At 30.2% G+C, this 13,678-nt stretch overlaps 4 protein-coding genes across 4 annotated transcripts; 2 read left to right on the forward strand and 2 right to left on the reverse strand.

Moving 5' to 3' along the window:
- Positions 1-590: 590 nt before the first annotated feature.
- Positions 591-3,628, reverse strand: aPKC (protein kinase C iota type). The gene is made up of 8 exons (XM_027339060.2): positions 3,307-3,628; positions 3,117-3,238; positions 2,883-2,972; positions 2,773-2,820; positions 1,933-2,707; positions 1,697-1,865; positions 1,204-1,641; positions 591-1,123 (listed from the first exon to the last, which is right to left on the reverse strand). The coding sequence occupies exons 1-8, from the start codon at positions 3,363-3,365 to the stop codon at positions 920-922; spliced, it is 1,905 nt and encodes a 634-aa protein (XP_027194861.2). The 5' UTR covers positions 3,366-3,628; the 3' UTR covers positions 591-919.
- A 354-nt stretch (positions 3,629-3,982) lies between these two features.
- On the forward strand, positions 3,983-8,606 carry Cyfip (Cytoplasmic FMR1-interacting protein Sra-1). Its single transcript, XM_027339058.2, has 5 exons — positions 3,983-7,328; positions 7,405-7,572; positions 7,653-8,051; positions 8,121-8,274; positions 8,349-8,606. Exons 1-5 carry the CDS (start codon positions 4,119-4,121, stop codon positions 8,438-8,440), a joined length of 4,023 nt encoding a protein of 1,340 aa, XP_027194859.1. The 5' UTR covers positions 3,983-4,118; the 3' UTR covers positions 8,441-8,606.
- Positions 8,607-8,705: 99 nt separating this feature from the next.
- On the forward strand, positions 8,706-11,821 carry Usp5 (ubiquitin specific protease 5). Its single transcript, XM_027339059.2, has 5 exons — positions 8,706-8,975; positions 9,043-10,484; positions 10,546-10,668; positions 10,742-11,279; positions 11,334-11,821. The coding sequence occupies exons 1-5, from the start codon at positions 8,823-8,825 to the stop codon at positions 11,733-11,735; spliced, it is 2,658 nt and encodes an 885-aa protein (XP_027194860.2). The 5' UTR covers positions 8,706-8,822; the 3' UTR covers positions 11,736-11,821.
- Positions 11,822-11,831: 10 nt separating this feature from the next.
- Positions 11,832-13,630, reverse strand: LOC113789507 (glutamate receptor-like). Its single transcript, XM_075822758.1, has 4 exons — positions 13,429-13,630; positions 12,593-13,366; positions 12,245-12,528; positions 11,832-12,170 (listed from the first exon to the last, which is right to left on the reverse strand). The coding sequence occupies exons 1-4, from the start codon at positions 13,474-13,476 to the stop codon at positions 11,918-11,920; spliced, it is 1,359 nt and encodes a 452-aa protein (XP_075678873.1). The 5' UTR covers positions 13,477-13,630; the 3' UTR covers positions 11,832-11,917.
- Between the last annotated feature and the right edge of the window lie 48 nt (positions 13,631-13,678).

Here is a 13,678-nt window from a genome sequence, read left to right on the forward strand (position 1 = left end):
GCGAAAAAAATGGCAACTTTTTTCCATTTTCATCTAAATCAAACTTTTTAACTCTTTCGTTTCATTTTTGTTGTTGTTTTTTTTCGTTATTGCACTGACTGTGATTGTGAATTCATTCAACATTTACGATTGAATTTTTTCTTCAAATTTTAAATGCAAAAAAAAGAAGTGTAAAAAAAGGATGATGATAATCATGATGGTAATTATCATCATCAAATGCAATAAAAAAAAATTTTGTTGTTGTTTTTTCTTCGTTGTCATACTTCTTATATGTTCAACAGATAGCGAAAAAAACAACAAAAAAAAACCAAGGACAATTTAACTGAACTGAAATGAAATGAAATAAAATAAAAATTCAGTTCGATACAATTTAAGACCTATATATCAAGGAAAAAAACGGAAAAAACAAACAAAACAAAAACACAAAACGTAAATGGACAGAAAACTTATGGGTTTTTTTCAATTCGAATGTTATTCAATCAATGAGTTCCGTTTTGCATCTATCGATATCGGCCATCTCTATCGATATATCGATTATAATGTCCATCACTATTTGTTTGTTTGTTTTTTTTCAAATTTCACAAATAAAATAAATATTATAAATCTTTATTTATTACAGAAAAATAATGCAATTTAGACATTGGAATTTTATAAATTATAATTAGTTTTTTGAAGACATTTTTTTGTTGTTGTTGTTGTTGTAGTGGATAGGCACCCTTTTTTGCGTGTGTGTGTTAGTTTGTTTGATCTTCAATATATGGACAGTTTGTTTGAAAATTTAAAAAAAAGTAAAAAACAAAATTTTTTTTTTTATAAAAAAAAGTGGAAGATTAAATAATATAATAATCCTATATTAATGAATTTCGAATGATTCGGATATCATCTTGGCTAAATTTGTAGCTTGAATTTTTTTTTTAATCTAGACAGTATCTTCCATCGACATTAATAATGGATTAACATATTCAAAGCCTTCAAATTCACTTTGGTCAATTTTTTCGATAACACGTAAATCATCAGGTGTTAATCGTACAGGTTCATCAGTAAATTGACGATCAAAATGTTTAAGATCTCGATCGGTTTCTAATTTTGGTTTATATGGTGGTTGCACTTGTTTTGCTTCAAGCTAAATAAGAATGATGGTTAAATTTAACAGAAAAATGAAACCAATTATAAATCTAAATAATTAATTAACCAAATACATACCAATTCCCAATCAATAGATTTAAAAAAAGGATGAGATTGAATATCGAATATTCCGGTATCTGGATGGCAACCCAAACGTTCTTGTGGATTTTTATTAAGAAATCCTTTCAATGCAGATTGAGCTTTAGTCGAAATAGAACGAGGAATACGAATCGTTTTTTCAAGAATTACTTGAAACAGATAATCTTCAGTATTCTGATCTGGATTGTCTGTTGCACCAACAATATCGAATGGTGAACGTCCAGCCAACATTTCATAAAGAAGAACACCTAAAGCCCACCAATCAGGTTCAAAACCATATTCTTCACCACGAAGTATTTCTGGTGCAATATAATTTGGTGTACCACAAAATGTTCCGGTTGTATCACCTTTTCGTATACCTTCTTTACACATTCCATAATCGGTCAATTTAATATGACCTTCGTGATCAAGTAGAACCTAATTAGAAAAATTTCTTAAAGTTAATGGGGCACTTTAAAAAAAAATCACATACATTATCCAACTTGAGATCTCGATAAATAATTCCACGTTCATGAAGAAAATTTAAAGCAAGGGTAATTTCAGCTGCATAGAAACGTGCATGTTCTTCAGGCAATCGACGTTGTTGTTGCATATGAAACATAAGATCACCACCACGTACAAATTCAATGACAAAAAATAACCTATATTTTTTTATCAAATGGATTATATATTGATAATCTGAAAATGGCAAAAAAATAATAATAATACCTAGATTGTGTTTGAAAACAGGAATGTAAACCAACAAGGAATGGATAATTGGAAGCAGTTTCAAAGACATGTTTTTCGGTCTGTACCCAATCAATATCTTCATCATCTGTAACCAATTCTTTTTTAATAACTTTCATAGCATAAATCCTTTGCGTTTGTTTTAATTCGACCATTAAAACTTTTGCATAAGAACCACGACCAATCACACGAAGTAATTCAAAATCATCAAGTGAATAGCCTGTAGCTGCTGTTGTTGAATGTTCATTTAATTGATTTTGTGGATCAACATCTTGTCCATCTTTATGACTACGAATAACCGGTTGATATGGTGTCATTTGATTTGATTCAAATTGATGTTTACGTCGGCTACCTGGTGTATGTCCTGGACGTAATTTAATATCATCTTTAGACAAAATAGTTATATCGGTTCCATTCATATTGTTATTATGATGATTTGATCGATGATGATGATGATGATGATGTACATCAATCGATGATGGACTTGAACCAGATGAATGTGATTGATTCTGTGCAGTCGAACCAGTGGTTGTTTCAAGTAATAATCCCGAACAATTATCACGAAATAATTTATGACATTTTTTATGTACCATTAATTTACAATTGATACATTTAAAACCTTGACGACCAAGACCCCATATACGATCATTACAAAATGCACAGAATGCTTTACGATTAAAACGTTTTGCTTGAAATATATGACCATTTACATGATATAATTTACGCCATCTACGTGCACCACGACGATAAATTGATTCTATCCAACAACAAAAAACATTACAATTGAAAAATCGATAATTTTTTTTCAATTCGATAACTTACTATCTTCTCCTATGCACGGTAAACCAGGAAATGGAACATTTGGAAACACTATTAATAAGACAAAAAAAATTAGCACATCATTTTCAAAAAAAAACAATCAACAACATTACCATGTATTTTAATCTCTGAATCTTTATTCAATTCATATTGTCGTATAGCTTCTTCTAGTTCGGCTTGTGAAGATATCACACATGGATCGCCTGTGTTCAATAGAATCAAATGTGGAAAAATTCGTTAATTTTTTTAATTAAAAAACAACAATAACGGATGTATGTATCCGTTTTGAAGTGATAATGTCCTGTCAATAATTTTTTTTTTTTGATTTGATGATGACAACATCTTACCTTCTTCATCGACCCATTTCATTGTAAAATTTTGTTCATGATCAAATTTACAAATTTCTCTCATTTCCTGGCAAAGATTTTCCAATGTTATAATTGGTTGAATGTAGATGATCATTATTTCGCTAAATAATTTTGAAAAAAAAGAATAAAAATTATTCATAAAATTTGGCTACATATTTAGTAACATTACCCATTATAGGCGGCTTTTATACGAATTTCGTTATCGTTTTGATGACGCATCATCATCATTTTTAACTATTAATTTCTTTTTTTGATTATAATTAATTAACTGAATAACACCTGAATAAACGTTTATTTGTTAACCGGCCATTTTAAATACAGACATTTTGATCGATAATGTAAGAAGAAGAAGATTTAAGGTAATCAATATTGAGCAAATTTAACTGAACAAAAATGGATAAATATAATAAATATCGAAATGTCTAAATGAAATAAATAACAACGTTACAAAAAAATGTCCATGTCAACGAATTCTTCGGTGTTATTTCGCGAAGAAACAAAAAAAATTGTTGATCAATAAAAAAATCCAACAAGTTGATGATTTGTGACAGGTAGATGCATTGATCGATAAAATGATTTTATCACTCATCATTTATTCTGTATGTTCCTGTTCATAGACAACAGTACTAACTGCTATTTATGTTCATACTGCTACCACTATTATTCATTCCATTTTGATGACACATCAAACATTGTTTTCATCAAAGAGGCGTGTCTTATTTCTATTTGATAATGCCACTACTGTTTTTTGTGTTTATCAAAGTAGTAGCATAGGATTGGGAATATTTTTTGTTATCATTTTTGTAAACTACTACAAATCAGGTGTGTTTGTGTGTGGTATGTTTTTTTTCGGTTTCCTCACACCCAAATGAATGAAATCGCTATTTGGATTGTTTGTTTGTTATTGTCAAAAATGATTCCATTTTGATTTGATTGTTTCAAAAGATTATTGAAAAAAACGAATCTGATTTCGAGTAAATAATGGCTACCCTGCAACACCATCATCAAATACAACAAGATCAACAACATCAAGGACAGCAACAGCAGCAGGAAGTGGTCACTTTGAATGATGCCATAAGTAATGTTGATGTTTTGGATGCACTCGAACTTCCAGATTCTCAACCATGTATTACCGGAGAAAATTGGTCGATTGTTTATCATGTTAATTTTGATACAAATTTTGAGGATCGTAATGCATTTGTTTGCGGTGTTGCCAAATACATTGAAGAAGCTACCGTACAATGTCATCTTAATGTAATGCTAGACGAAGGAGAAAAACATGCGGTCATGTTGTACACCTGGAGATGTTGTTCACGAGCCATACCACAACCTAAATCAAATGAACAGCCAAATCGTCGTGATCTCTATGAAAAAATTGTCGAAGTACTTGGTCCAGAAGTGAAAAAGTTACTTTCGTTCATGTATTTTCAGAAAGCAGCGATTGATCGATTCTGTTACGAAGTAAAACATCTATGTCGAAATCCAAATCAAGCTGGTCCAGATAGTTCACATAATGCAGCCGATTCTGGTAAAGAAAAAAAATCATCCGGCAATCAAAATACGTTTGTTTCGGAATCCTATCTACTTACATTGGGTAAATTTATCAACATGTTTGCCGTACTAGATGAATTGAAAAATATGAAATCATCAGTAAAAAATGATTATGCTACATATCGTCGAGCTGCACAATTTCTAAAAGTTTTATCCGATTCCGAATCATTACAAGAATCACAATCATTATCAATGTTTTTAGCTATGCAAAACAAAATTCGTGACAATCTTAAAGAATCGTTGGAAACAATCAATGGTTATGAAGAACTTTTTTGTGATCTTGTCAATTTATTCACTAATATGTATGAATGTAAACAATATGTATTACCTCAAGAAAAACATATGCTTGTTAAAGTAATTGGATTTACACTATATCTTATGGATGGTGCTAATTGTAATATTAATAAATTGGATGCCAAACGACGAATATCATTAAATCGTATTGATAGAATTTTTAAACATTTAGAAATGGTACCGCTGTATGGCGATATGCAAATAGCACCATTTCAAACATATATTAAACGTTGTGCTCATTATGATCAAACTAAATGGCCACTTTGTTCAAATTCAACAACATCATCATTACAGGCAGATATTCTACAATATTTACCATCAATTCGTGATGATTATGTTGCTTTCATATCTGAACTTTCTAGACATTCAAATGAAGTTACTACAACTGTTAAAGATACACCAAGAACTGATGGTGAAAATCGTGAACTATTAAAATTAGCTTTACGTGGTATACAATTATTAGCTGATTGGACTGCTCATGTAACGGAATTATATTCATGGAAATTAATGCATCCAACTGATTCACATCAGACAAAAACCTGTCCGGCCGATGCAGAAGAATATGAACGTGCAACCAGATATAATTATAGTTCACAGGAAAAATATGCATTAATTGAATTGGTGGCTATGGTCAAAGGACTTCAGGTATTGATGAATCGTATGGAAGCTGTATTTGTAGATGCTATTCGTCGAGCAATCTATGCTGATTTACAAGATTTTGTACAAATAACATTAAAAGAACCTTTACGAAAAGCGATTAAAAATAAAAAAGATGTCGTAAGAACAATGATTACTTCGGTAAGAAATACTTGTGCCGATTATATGCGTGAACAACAACCGAATCGTAGCGGCGGCGGTGGAAGTTCATCAAATTCATCCAAATCATCGCTTATGGATCAAACACAAGGAATTCAAGTTCCACGACGTAATGTTGGCCCATCAACTACTCAATTATATATGGTACGAACACAACTTGAATCATTGATTAGCGATAAAGCTCTTAGTGGTCGTCGTACATTACGTAAAGATATTGATGGACAATATTTGATCGCTATAGATAGTTTTCATAAGCAATCATTTTTTTGGTCATATTTGCTTAATTTTAGTCAAACATTACGTGAATGTTGTGATCTATCACAACTTTGGTATCGAGAATTTTATCTTGAAATGACAATGGGTAAACGTATACAATTTCCAATTGAAATGTCATTACCTTGGATATTGATCGATCAGATTCTTACGGATAAAGATGCATCAATGATGGAATGTATTCTATATCCACTTGATCTTTATAATGATTCTGCATATTATGCATTGACAAAATTTAAAAAACAATTTCTTTATGATGAAGTTGAAGCCGAAGTTAATCTTTGTTTTGATCAATTTGTTTATAAATTATCTGAACAAATATTTTCTTATTATAAACAATTAGCTGCATCAATGATATTGGATAAACGTTATAGAGCTGAAATGTCTACTTTGGCTGTGAATTTTAATTGGCCCGGACCTAATCGTTATGAAACATTATTGAAACAACGTCATCTTCAACTTTTAGGTCGAACTATTGATTTGGAAAGATTAATTGTACAACGTTTAAATGCTTATATGTTAAAATCATTAGAATTGGCTATAACTAGATTTGAAGCAGCTGATTTAACAAATATAATGGATTTAGATTTATTGCTTCGTGTAAATCGTTTAACACATAAATTATTGAATAAATATATCAAACTTGATTCATATGATGCATTATTAGCTGAAGCTAATCAATCAGTATCCGATCCATATGGTCGTATTACATTACATATTTATTCGGAAATGGTTTCGGATTTTCTACCAAGATTTTGTTTCAATTCATCAACACAACGTTTTGTTCGTATGCCTGATGGACCGGGTACAGAATTTGTTGGTCAAAAAATTTCTCGTGAACGTGTATCATCAGCATTTAGTTTGCCTTATTTAGCATATGGTTCAAAAGCATTGAATTATGCATTTACTTCGATACAAAAATTATATGGTGAATTTATTGGTGCACCACATTTTCGTATTTTATGTCGTGTACTTGGCTATAGTGGTATTGCTTTGATTATTGAAGAATTACTTAATTTTATTCAAAATAAAATTCAAACATCGATTGCTACATCTGTACATAGCATACGACAAGCAATGGGTGGAAAAGATGCAAAAATGTTAAATCCATTAGTAAATTCGGCACAAACTTTTATGACGTTAAGAAAAAATCTTGAAAATTTAATACATAATAGTGAAATTAAAACACGTGTATTTCAGGATTTTAGAGAAATTGGCAATTGTCTTCTTTTCTGTTTATACATCGAACAAGCATTGGTTTGTGTTGCAATGAGTGTTTTTGGAATGATTCATTGATTTTTAATTATCATTATTATTATTTACTTTCAAATAGTCACAAGAAGAAGTTTGTGATCTTTTACAAGCAGCACCATTCCAAAAAGTATTTCCATTACCATTTTTAAAAGAAACCGAAAAACAAGAATCCAAATTAAAACGAATGGAAAATCGTTATTCATCATTACATGTTGTATCGGTTATTGAAAAATTTGGCGCACCAAAGGTATTGTTGTTGTTGTTTATTTAATGTTTGAAAAAAATTTTCGTTTATTTTACTTTTTTGTTTCATCCAAATTACAATAGCAAGCATTAATTGCTCGTGATGCTGATCTATTGACCAAAGAACGTCTTTGTTGTGGTCTTTCTATTTTTGAAACTGTATTGAATCGATTTCGTGAAATATTGGATAAAGATCCGGGAATTTGGCATGGTGAAGATAAACCAAAAAATAATATAATGCATGTTAATGAATGTGTAGAATTCTATAGAATTTGGTCAGCATTACAGTTTATATATTGTACACCATTATTGGGAGAAAATGATCTTACTATTGAACAATTATTTGGTGAAGGTTTAAATTGGGCTGGTTGTACATTTATCATGTTATTACGGCAACAACGTCGTTTTGAATGTATGGATTTTAGTTATCATTTATTGAAAATTCAACGTTTCGATATGTGTACGGAAATTATCGAAAGAATCGTATGTTTATAATTTTTAATTTAATTTTATTGATGATTAATAATCTGTTTTTTTTATAAAAAAAAATAGCAAATCAAAAAAATGGTTGAACGTATACGACGATTTCAGGTGCTCAATAGTCAAATATTTTCAATGTTAAATAAATATCTATCATCTGCATCCATGGATAGTAATATGGTTGAACAGATAAAATGTTTGAATCCACCATCATTTCCAAGACAAGGTTTGTAATTTTTAAAACATTATCTCGATTGATTGATTGATTGAATTAATCATTATAATTTTGTTTCCATTTAGTAAAAATTGGTAATCAAACACCGGCACAAGCTCCAATTTATATGCGTACAGATATTCTTTTGCAACAGAAACGTCATCTTCAACAAGAATAAACGAGATTTGTTCATTTTTGTAAATAATTTCTACATTTGAAGATACTTCGTTTATATCAATTTTTATTATTTTGAATATACAAAAAATTTGTTTTTTCCAATTTTCGATAGATGTTTTTAATTGTTTGTTTGTTTTTTCATATAATAAAAAATCTGAAAATAAATTGATGTTTTTTAAAAATAAAAAAAAATTTCCATCTTCACTCAACAGGGTCACTTGGATATAATTAGACGCACATGATGCATGATATGCATGACAAACAAAAAAGAAAAATTTCTTATGGGAAATTGGATGCATTGTTTTTTTTTTTTGAATTCTAATTGACATTCTGATTGAGGCATTTTTTTAAAAAAATTGATTGTTTAATTTTTCAAATTAATAATGGCAACTAGTAACAATGATCAACAACAATCACCATCGGCAACAACTAGTGGACGTTTAGATTTAATTCTTCCTCATCTTAGTGATATTCGTATACCGACTACTGGAGATAAAGTTTACAAAGATGAATGTGTTTATTGTTTCGATACACCAGTAAATGAATTTTTTTGTTTTTAATTAATAGTTTTTCATTAAAATCAAAAATTCTTTTCTTTTATAGTCTTCACCCGATGGAATTTATATCTGTATGAAAACATTTCTTGGTTTGGGACGTAAATTTGTTCCATTTCATCATGTTCGTACTGGTAGTGCTGTATATTTAAATATACGACGAAAAACAGTTCCAGTGAAAAAAGATTTCAGTAATGATGATAAATCAAAGATTACTAAATTGGCCATCAATGTTGAAGGTGGATTTCAAACTGCTGATAATAAATTAGAACATCAAGAATATAATTCGATCATAATAATGCCAGATTTTATTGAAATTTCATTGGATCTTACTGGTTCAACAGAATTACCTGATAAAGTGGTTATGGCTGTTTCGGGAATTTTATCAGCAGAATCAGCATCAAAACGTGCTGAATTAGAATCATTGGAAAATACTTGGGATGGTGAAAAACGATCCGTTTCGAAACATAGTGAAAAGTTGATTCAGTTAGATAATGGAGTTCGCATACCTCCATCCGGATGGAAATGTCAAAAATGTGACATACGTGAAGGATTATGGCTTAATTTGACCGATGGTTCAATTGGATGTGGTCGAAAATATTTTGATGGAACCGGTGGTAATAATCATGCATCTGAACACTATGATGAAACCAAATATCCTTTGGTTGTCAAATTGGGAACCATCACTCCTAATGGTGCAGATGTTTATTCTTATGAAGAAGATGCTATGGTACTTGATCCGAATCTAGATAAACATCTTTCTCATTTTGGTATCAATCTTTCGGATTGTCGTAAAACTGAAAAATCAATGCTCGAAATGGAAATTGATTTGAATAAACGTTTTGATGAATGGTCTATTATCCAGGAAGATGGTCTTGAATTGAAACCACTTTTTGGTCCTGGATTCACTGGAATGGCTAATCTTGGTAATAGTTGTTATCTTAATTCAGTGATGCAAATGTTGTTCAATATACCGGATTTTATTGATGAATATTATCGACAAGATAAATCAGTACAATATCGAGAATCTGATAATATTGATCCAGCTGGAGATTTACGTACACAATTAATGCGTTTAGCAGCCGGTCTTTTATCGGGCGAGTATTCTCTTTTTAGTGAAAATCTTAATGAACAGATTGGAATCTGTCCACAATTATTTAAAAATCTAATTGGTCGTAATCATGCAGAATTTAAGTCAAAACGTCAACAAGATGCACAAGAATTTCTTCTTTATGTTATTGAAAAGATTGAAAAAATGCATCACGCTGAACAAAATCGTGGACGAAATCGTACTGTAGAACCACCGGGTGATTGTTTTAAATTTGAAATTGAACAACGTGTTGAATGTGGTGAAAGTGGTAAAGTTAAATATACTAATCGTCAAGAATCACATTTATCGTTACCAGTTACTGATGTGCCTATACAAAATCAAGCTGAATATGATGCTTATTTGGCACTCAAACAACAGGCCGAAGTTAATGGAGAAAAATTGTAAGTTTTGGTTTTTTTACCATTGAAATTTTTATTTTATCATGTTCGTTATTCATTGTAGAGATTCAAGCCATACAGTTCATCCAATCATTAAATTAACTGATTGTATTGATAACTTTGCTGCCAAAGTTCGAATCGAAGAATTTTATAGTTCTGCTGTAAATCGGAAAACATTTGCAACAATGTATGTGTACTTTTTTTACTCATTTTTCTAATATTATCAATAAGTTTATCTCTCTTTTTTTTAAAAAAATAAGGACAAGTCGATTTCGTACTTTTCCAGATTTTTTATTGATTCATTTGAAAAAATTTACTTTGAATGAAAATTGGACACCAAAAAAATTGGATATATCTATGGATGTTCCTGATCATATTGATTTGGAATGTTTTCGTGCTCAAGGAAAACAACAAAATGAAGAAGAACTTCCTGAAGATGCAATTGTTGAAGATGGTAATAATACTGCTTCAACAAACGTACCTTCATTTGAATTTAATCAAGAATTTCTTCAACAACTGATCGATATGGGTTTTGCAGTTGAAGCTTGTAAACGTGCTTTGTTTCATACACAAAATGCAGGTATGGAACAAGCTACCGGCTGGATTCTCGAACATCTTGATGATCCAACAACAATGGAACCATTTGTAATACCGTCCAATGCCAGTCTTCCTCAAGGAGAACAAACCAGTAATGCTAGTGGTCAATTATCGCAAGTCGAAATTGAACCAGAAGCTTTACAAACGTTACGAGATATGGGCATGCCAGAACGATATGCATGTCTTGCATTAAAGTTCAATGTAACTATCTTAATATATGATTTCAACAAATTTCAATAATTTTTTTTTGATTAGAATAACCAAGCTGAACGTGCTATCGAATGGTATTTCTCTAACGAACATCAAATAGATTCGATTGAAAGAGAAGAGTTGGCCAAACAAGCACAAATGAATGCATCGAGTACCGATAATCAACAACAACAACAACAAACTACCAGAGATGGTGTTGGACGATATGAATTGGTTGGATTTATTTCACATATGGGTCAATCAACATTTTGTGGACATTATGTTGTTCATTTAAAGAAAACTTTACCATCTGAAACCGAATCATCACAAACACCAAATTCATCGTCAACATTATCATCGTCACAAGCCGAACAACAATGGGTCATATTTAATGATAATAAAGTGGCCATTTCTGAACGTCCTCCAAAACAATTTGCATACATTTATCTATATCGCCGTTGTACATGATTATTATCTAGATAATACCTTTTGATTCTATTTGATAAGATAATATACTATCCATAAGGTTTCAGGTGTGTGTGTGTGTTCGTCAATCCATTGGTTGTAATTGATTTTAATTTTTTTTTTTTAAATTCTAAATAAAATTATTTTCTTGAAATTAAAAATTTTAAGAAAAAAAAATCTAAAATTTACAAAATTTTACAATACGATAAATGATAACAGAATTCAAATAGAAAAGCAATAATACTGATTATAATGAATAATAGATAAAAATAAAATATCGATCTTAAATGTTTCAATGTAAATTGTTGTCGATTTTTATGGCCATTATTAATATTTGTTTCGGTAGGCGGATCAGCAACCAATCTTTCGCTACGAAAACGAATCTTATCTAATGTTTCCCAATGTTGCCAGATTCCTGTTGGAACCATTTTTGATATGCTTTGCCAAAAAAAGAAAAAACAAAGTTGGAATTAATTTTTTGTTTTAAAAAAAGGCTATCCAAAAGATCTTACAATATTTCAAATGGTTTAAAATATTTAAAATATTTATATGTTGGTGTTGATACCAATGTTGTATAGAATGTAGAATCCTCATTTTCCGGTGGAATGTAAAGAAAATCCTGACCTAAACTTAATTGAAAAAATCGTAACTGTTTTCTTGGTAATATGAATGCATAAAGTTTTCGTTCGGATTTTGGTAGAAAATTTTGTGATTTCAATAAATCCAATGCTGAAGCTCGATTTGGCATCCATGTCATATGATTCCATACTACTTGAAATGTTTCTAAAGGTGAATCCTACATAAGCGAAAAAAAAAGAAATTTCTTTATCATTTTATTTGATTGAAATGTTTTTACATACAGAAAAAACATCAACTATACTGCTATTACGAATGCCCATTGGTGTTATTTTACCAGCCAAAATAGCTTTAGTCAATTCATCAATAGTATCGATAGGTATTTCAGATGGTAATGCTAACATTGATGAAAATGAACCCATATAACTAGATGTTAATATAACCGAACAAAAAGTCCAGAAAATAGCTAAAACTTTAATAGATTTTTGTGATGAATTTAATTGATAATATTGCTGACGAATAAGCAAAGAGAAACAAATCCATAAAAGATTATGATCGGTTTTTGTTTGTGAAATTTTTTGTATTCGATGTTGATGATGACAATAAAACATTGTTCTAATTGTTGAAAAAAATGATGGCATTTTTAAAAATAACCACAATCCAATGAACATGAATAATAATATAAACCAAATGGTTGATTGAAATGGTTTCCATAGAAGATCAATACGGCCACGATCTTGAACGAATGGTGGATAAGCAAACATTATCTGATCAATAGTATATGGATAAAGAAAATCAACAAATTGTTTTCGTTGTACTGTTTGCATAAATCCACCAACAGCTAGATCAATTTCTTTTTTATAAACCATATCGATTAAATCGGCACGTGTACCTAATGGTCTACGAATATCTGAACTAAGTGAATAACCTGGTGTTACCCATTGTATGGTAAAATTATAATGTTCACTTAATAAATGAAACATTTGTGGATCCATACCGCCGATCAATTTGAATGATTTTATTGATTCATCCCAACGAATCCATGTATAAGGCAATGACTTTTGATCAGGGGAGAAAAAAAATCATATCAGATAAAATCAAAAATACTTATATGACTTACATTTAAAAATCCAATAGATATGGTTTGATTATGCAGATCGAATTTCATATTTTATAATCGGTGTTTTAATCGACTTTCTCATTATAAATGACACATTGAAATAGAAAAAAAATATATCAGCATATTTCGAATATTAATCGATATCGAATAAACCGATTGAAAATCGATCACAATGAGAAAATTTTTCTTGCCTTAAAAATAATCATCATAAACAACATTGAAAATGATTATTTTTTTACTGCAGCAGGCA

Source organism: Dermatophagoides pteronyssinus, unplaced genomic scaffold, assembly GCF_027571235.1.
Source record: "Dermatophagoides pteronyssinus isolate colony J.1.1.1.1 unplaced genomic scaffold, Derpt_VIB-CSIC_2022.12 sq0020, whole genome shotgun sequence".
NCBI classification, from domain to species: Eukaryota; Metazoa; Arthropoda; class Arachnida; order Sarcoptiformes; family Pyroglyphidae; genus Dermatophagoides; species Dermatophagoides pteronyssinus.

Bases quoted from the DNA above. Each gene is read 5' to 3' on its own strand.
- aPKC (XM_027339060.2), bottom strand. From the start codon at position 3,365: ATGATGATGATGCGTCATCAAAACGATAACGAAATTCGTATAAAAGCC. The intron at 2,821-2,882 runs GTAATGTTGTTG...TCTTATTAATAG, and splicing joins TTCAGAGATTAAAATACATG to TGTTTCCAAATGTTCCATTT. The intron at 2,708-2,772 runs GTAAGTTATCGA...GTTGTTGGATAG, and splicing joins ACCGTGCATAGGAGAAGATA to AATCAATTTATCGTCGTGGT.
- Cyfip (XM_027339058.2), top strand. From the start codon at position 4,119: ATGGCTACCCTGCAACACCATCATCAAATACAACAAGATCAACAACAT. The intron at 8,052-8,120 runs GTATGTTTATAA...AAAAAAAAATAG, and splicing joins CGGAAATTATCGAAAGAATC to CAAATCAAAAAAATGGTTGA. The intron at 8,275-8,348 runs GTTTGTAATTTT...GTTTCCATTTAG, and splicing joins ACCATCATTTCCAAGACAAG to TAAAAATTGGTAATCAAACA.
- Usp5 (XM_027339059.2), top strand. From the start codon at position 8,823: ATGGCAACTAGTAACAATGATCAACAACAATCACCATCGGCAACAACT. The intron at 10,485-10,545 runs GTAAGTTTTGGT...TATTCATTGTAG, and splicing joins GAAGTTAATGGAGAAAAATT to AGATTCAAGCCATACAGTTC. The intron at 11,280-11,333 runs GTAACTATCTTA...TTTTTTGATTAG, and splicing joins GTCTTGCATTAAAGTTCAAT to AATAACCAAGCTGAACGTGC.
- LOC113789507 (XM_075822758.1), bottom strand. From the start codon at position 13,476: ATGAAATTCGATCTGCATAATCAAACCATATCTATTGGATTTTTAAAT. The intron at 12,529-12,592 runs GTATGTAAAAAC...TCGCTTATGTAG, and splicing joins GTATAGTTGATGTTTTTTCT to GATTCACCTTTAGAAACATT. The intron at 12,171-12,244 runs GTAAGATCTTTT...TTTTTGGCAAAG, and splicing joins TTTAAACCATTTGAAATATT to CATATCAAAAATGGTTCCAA.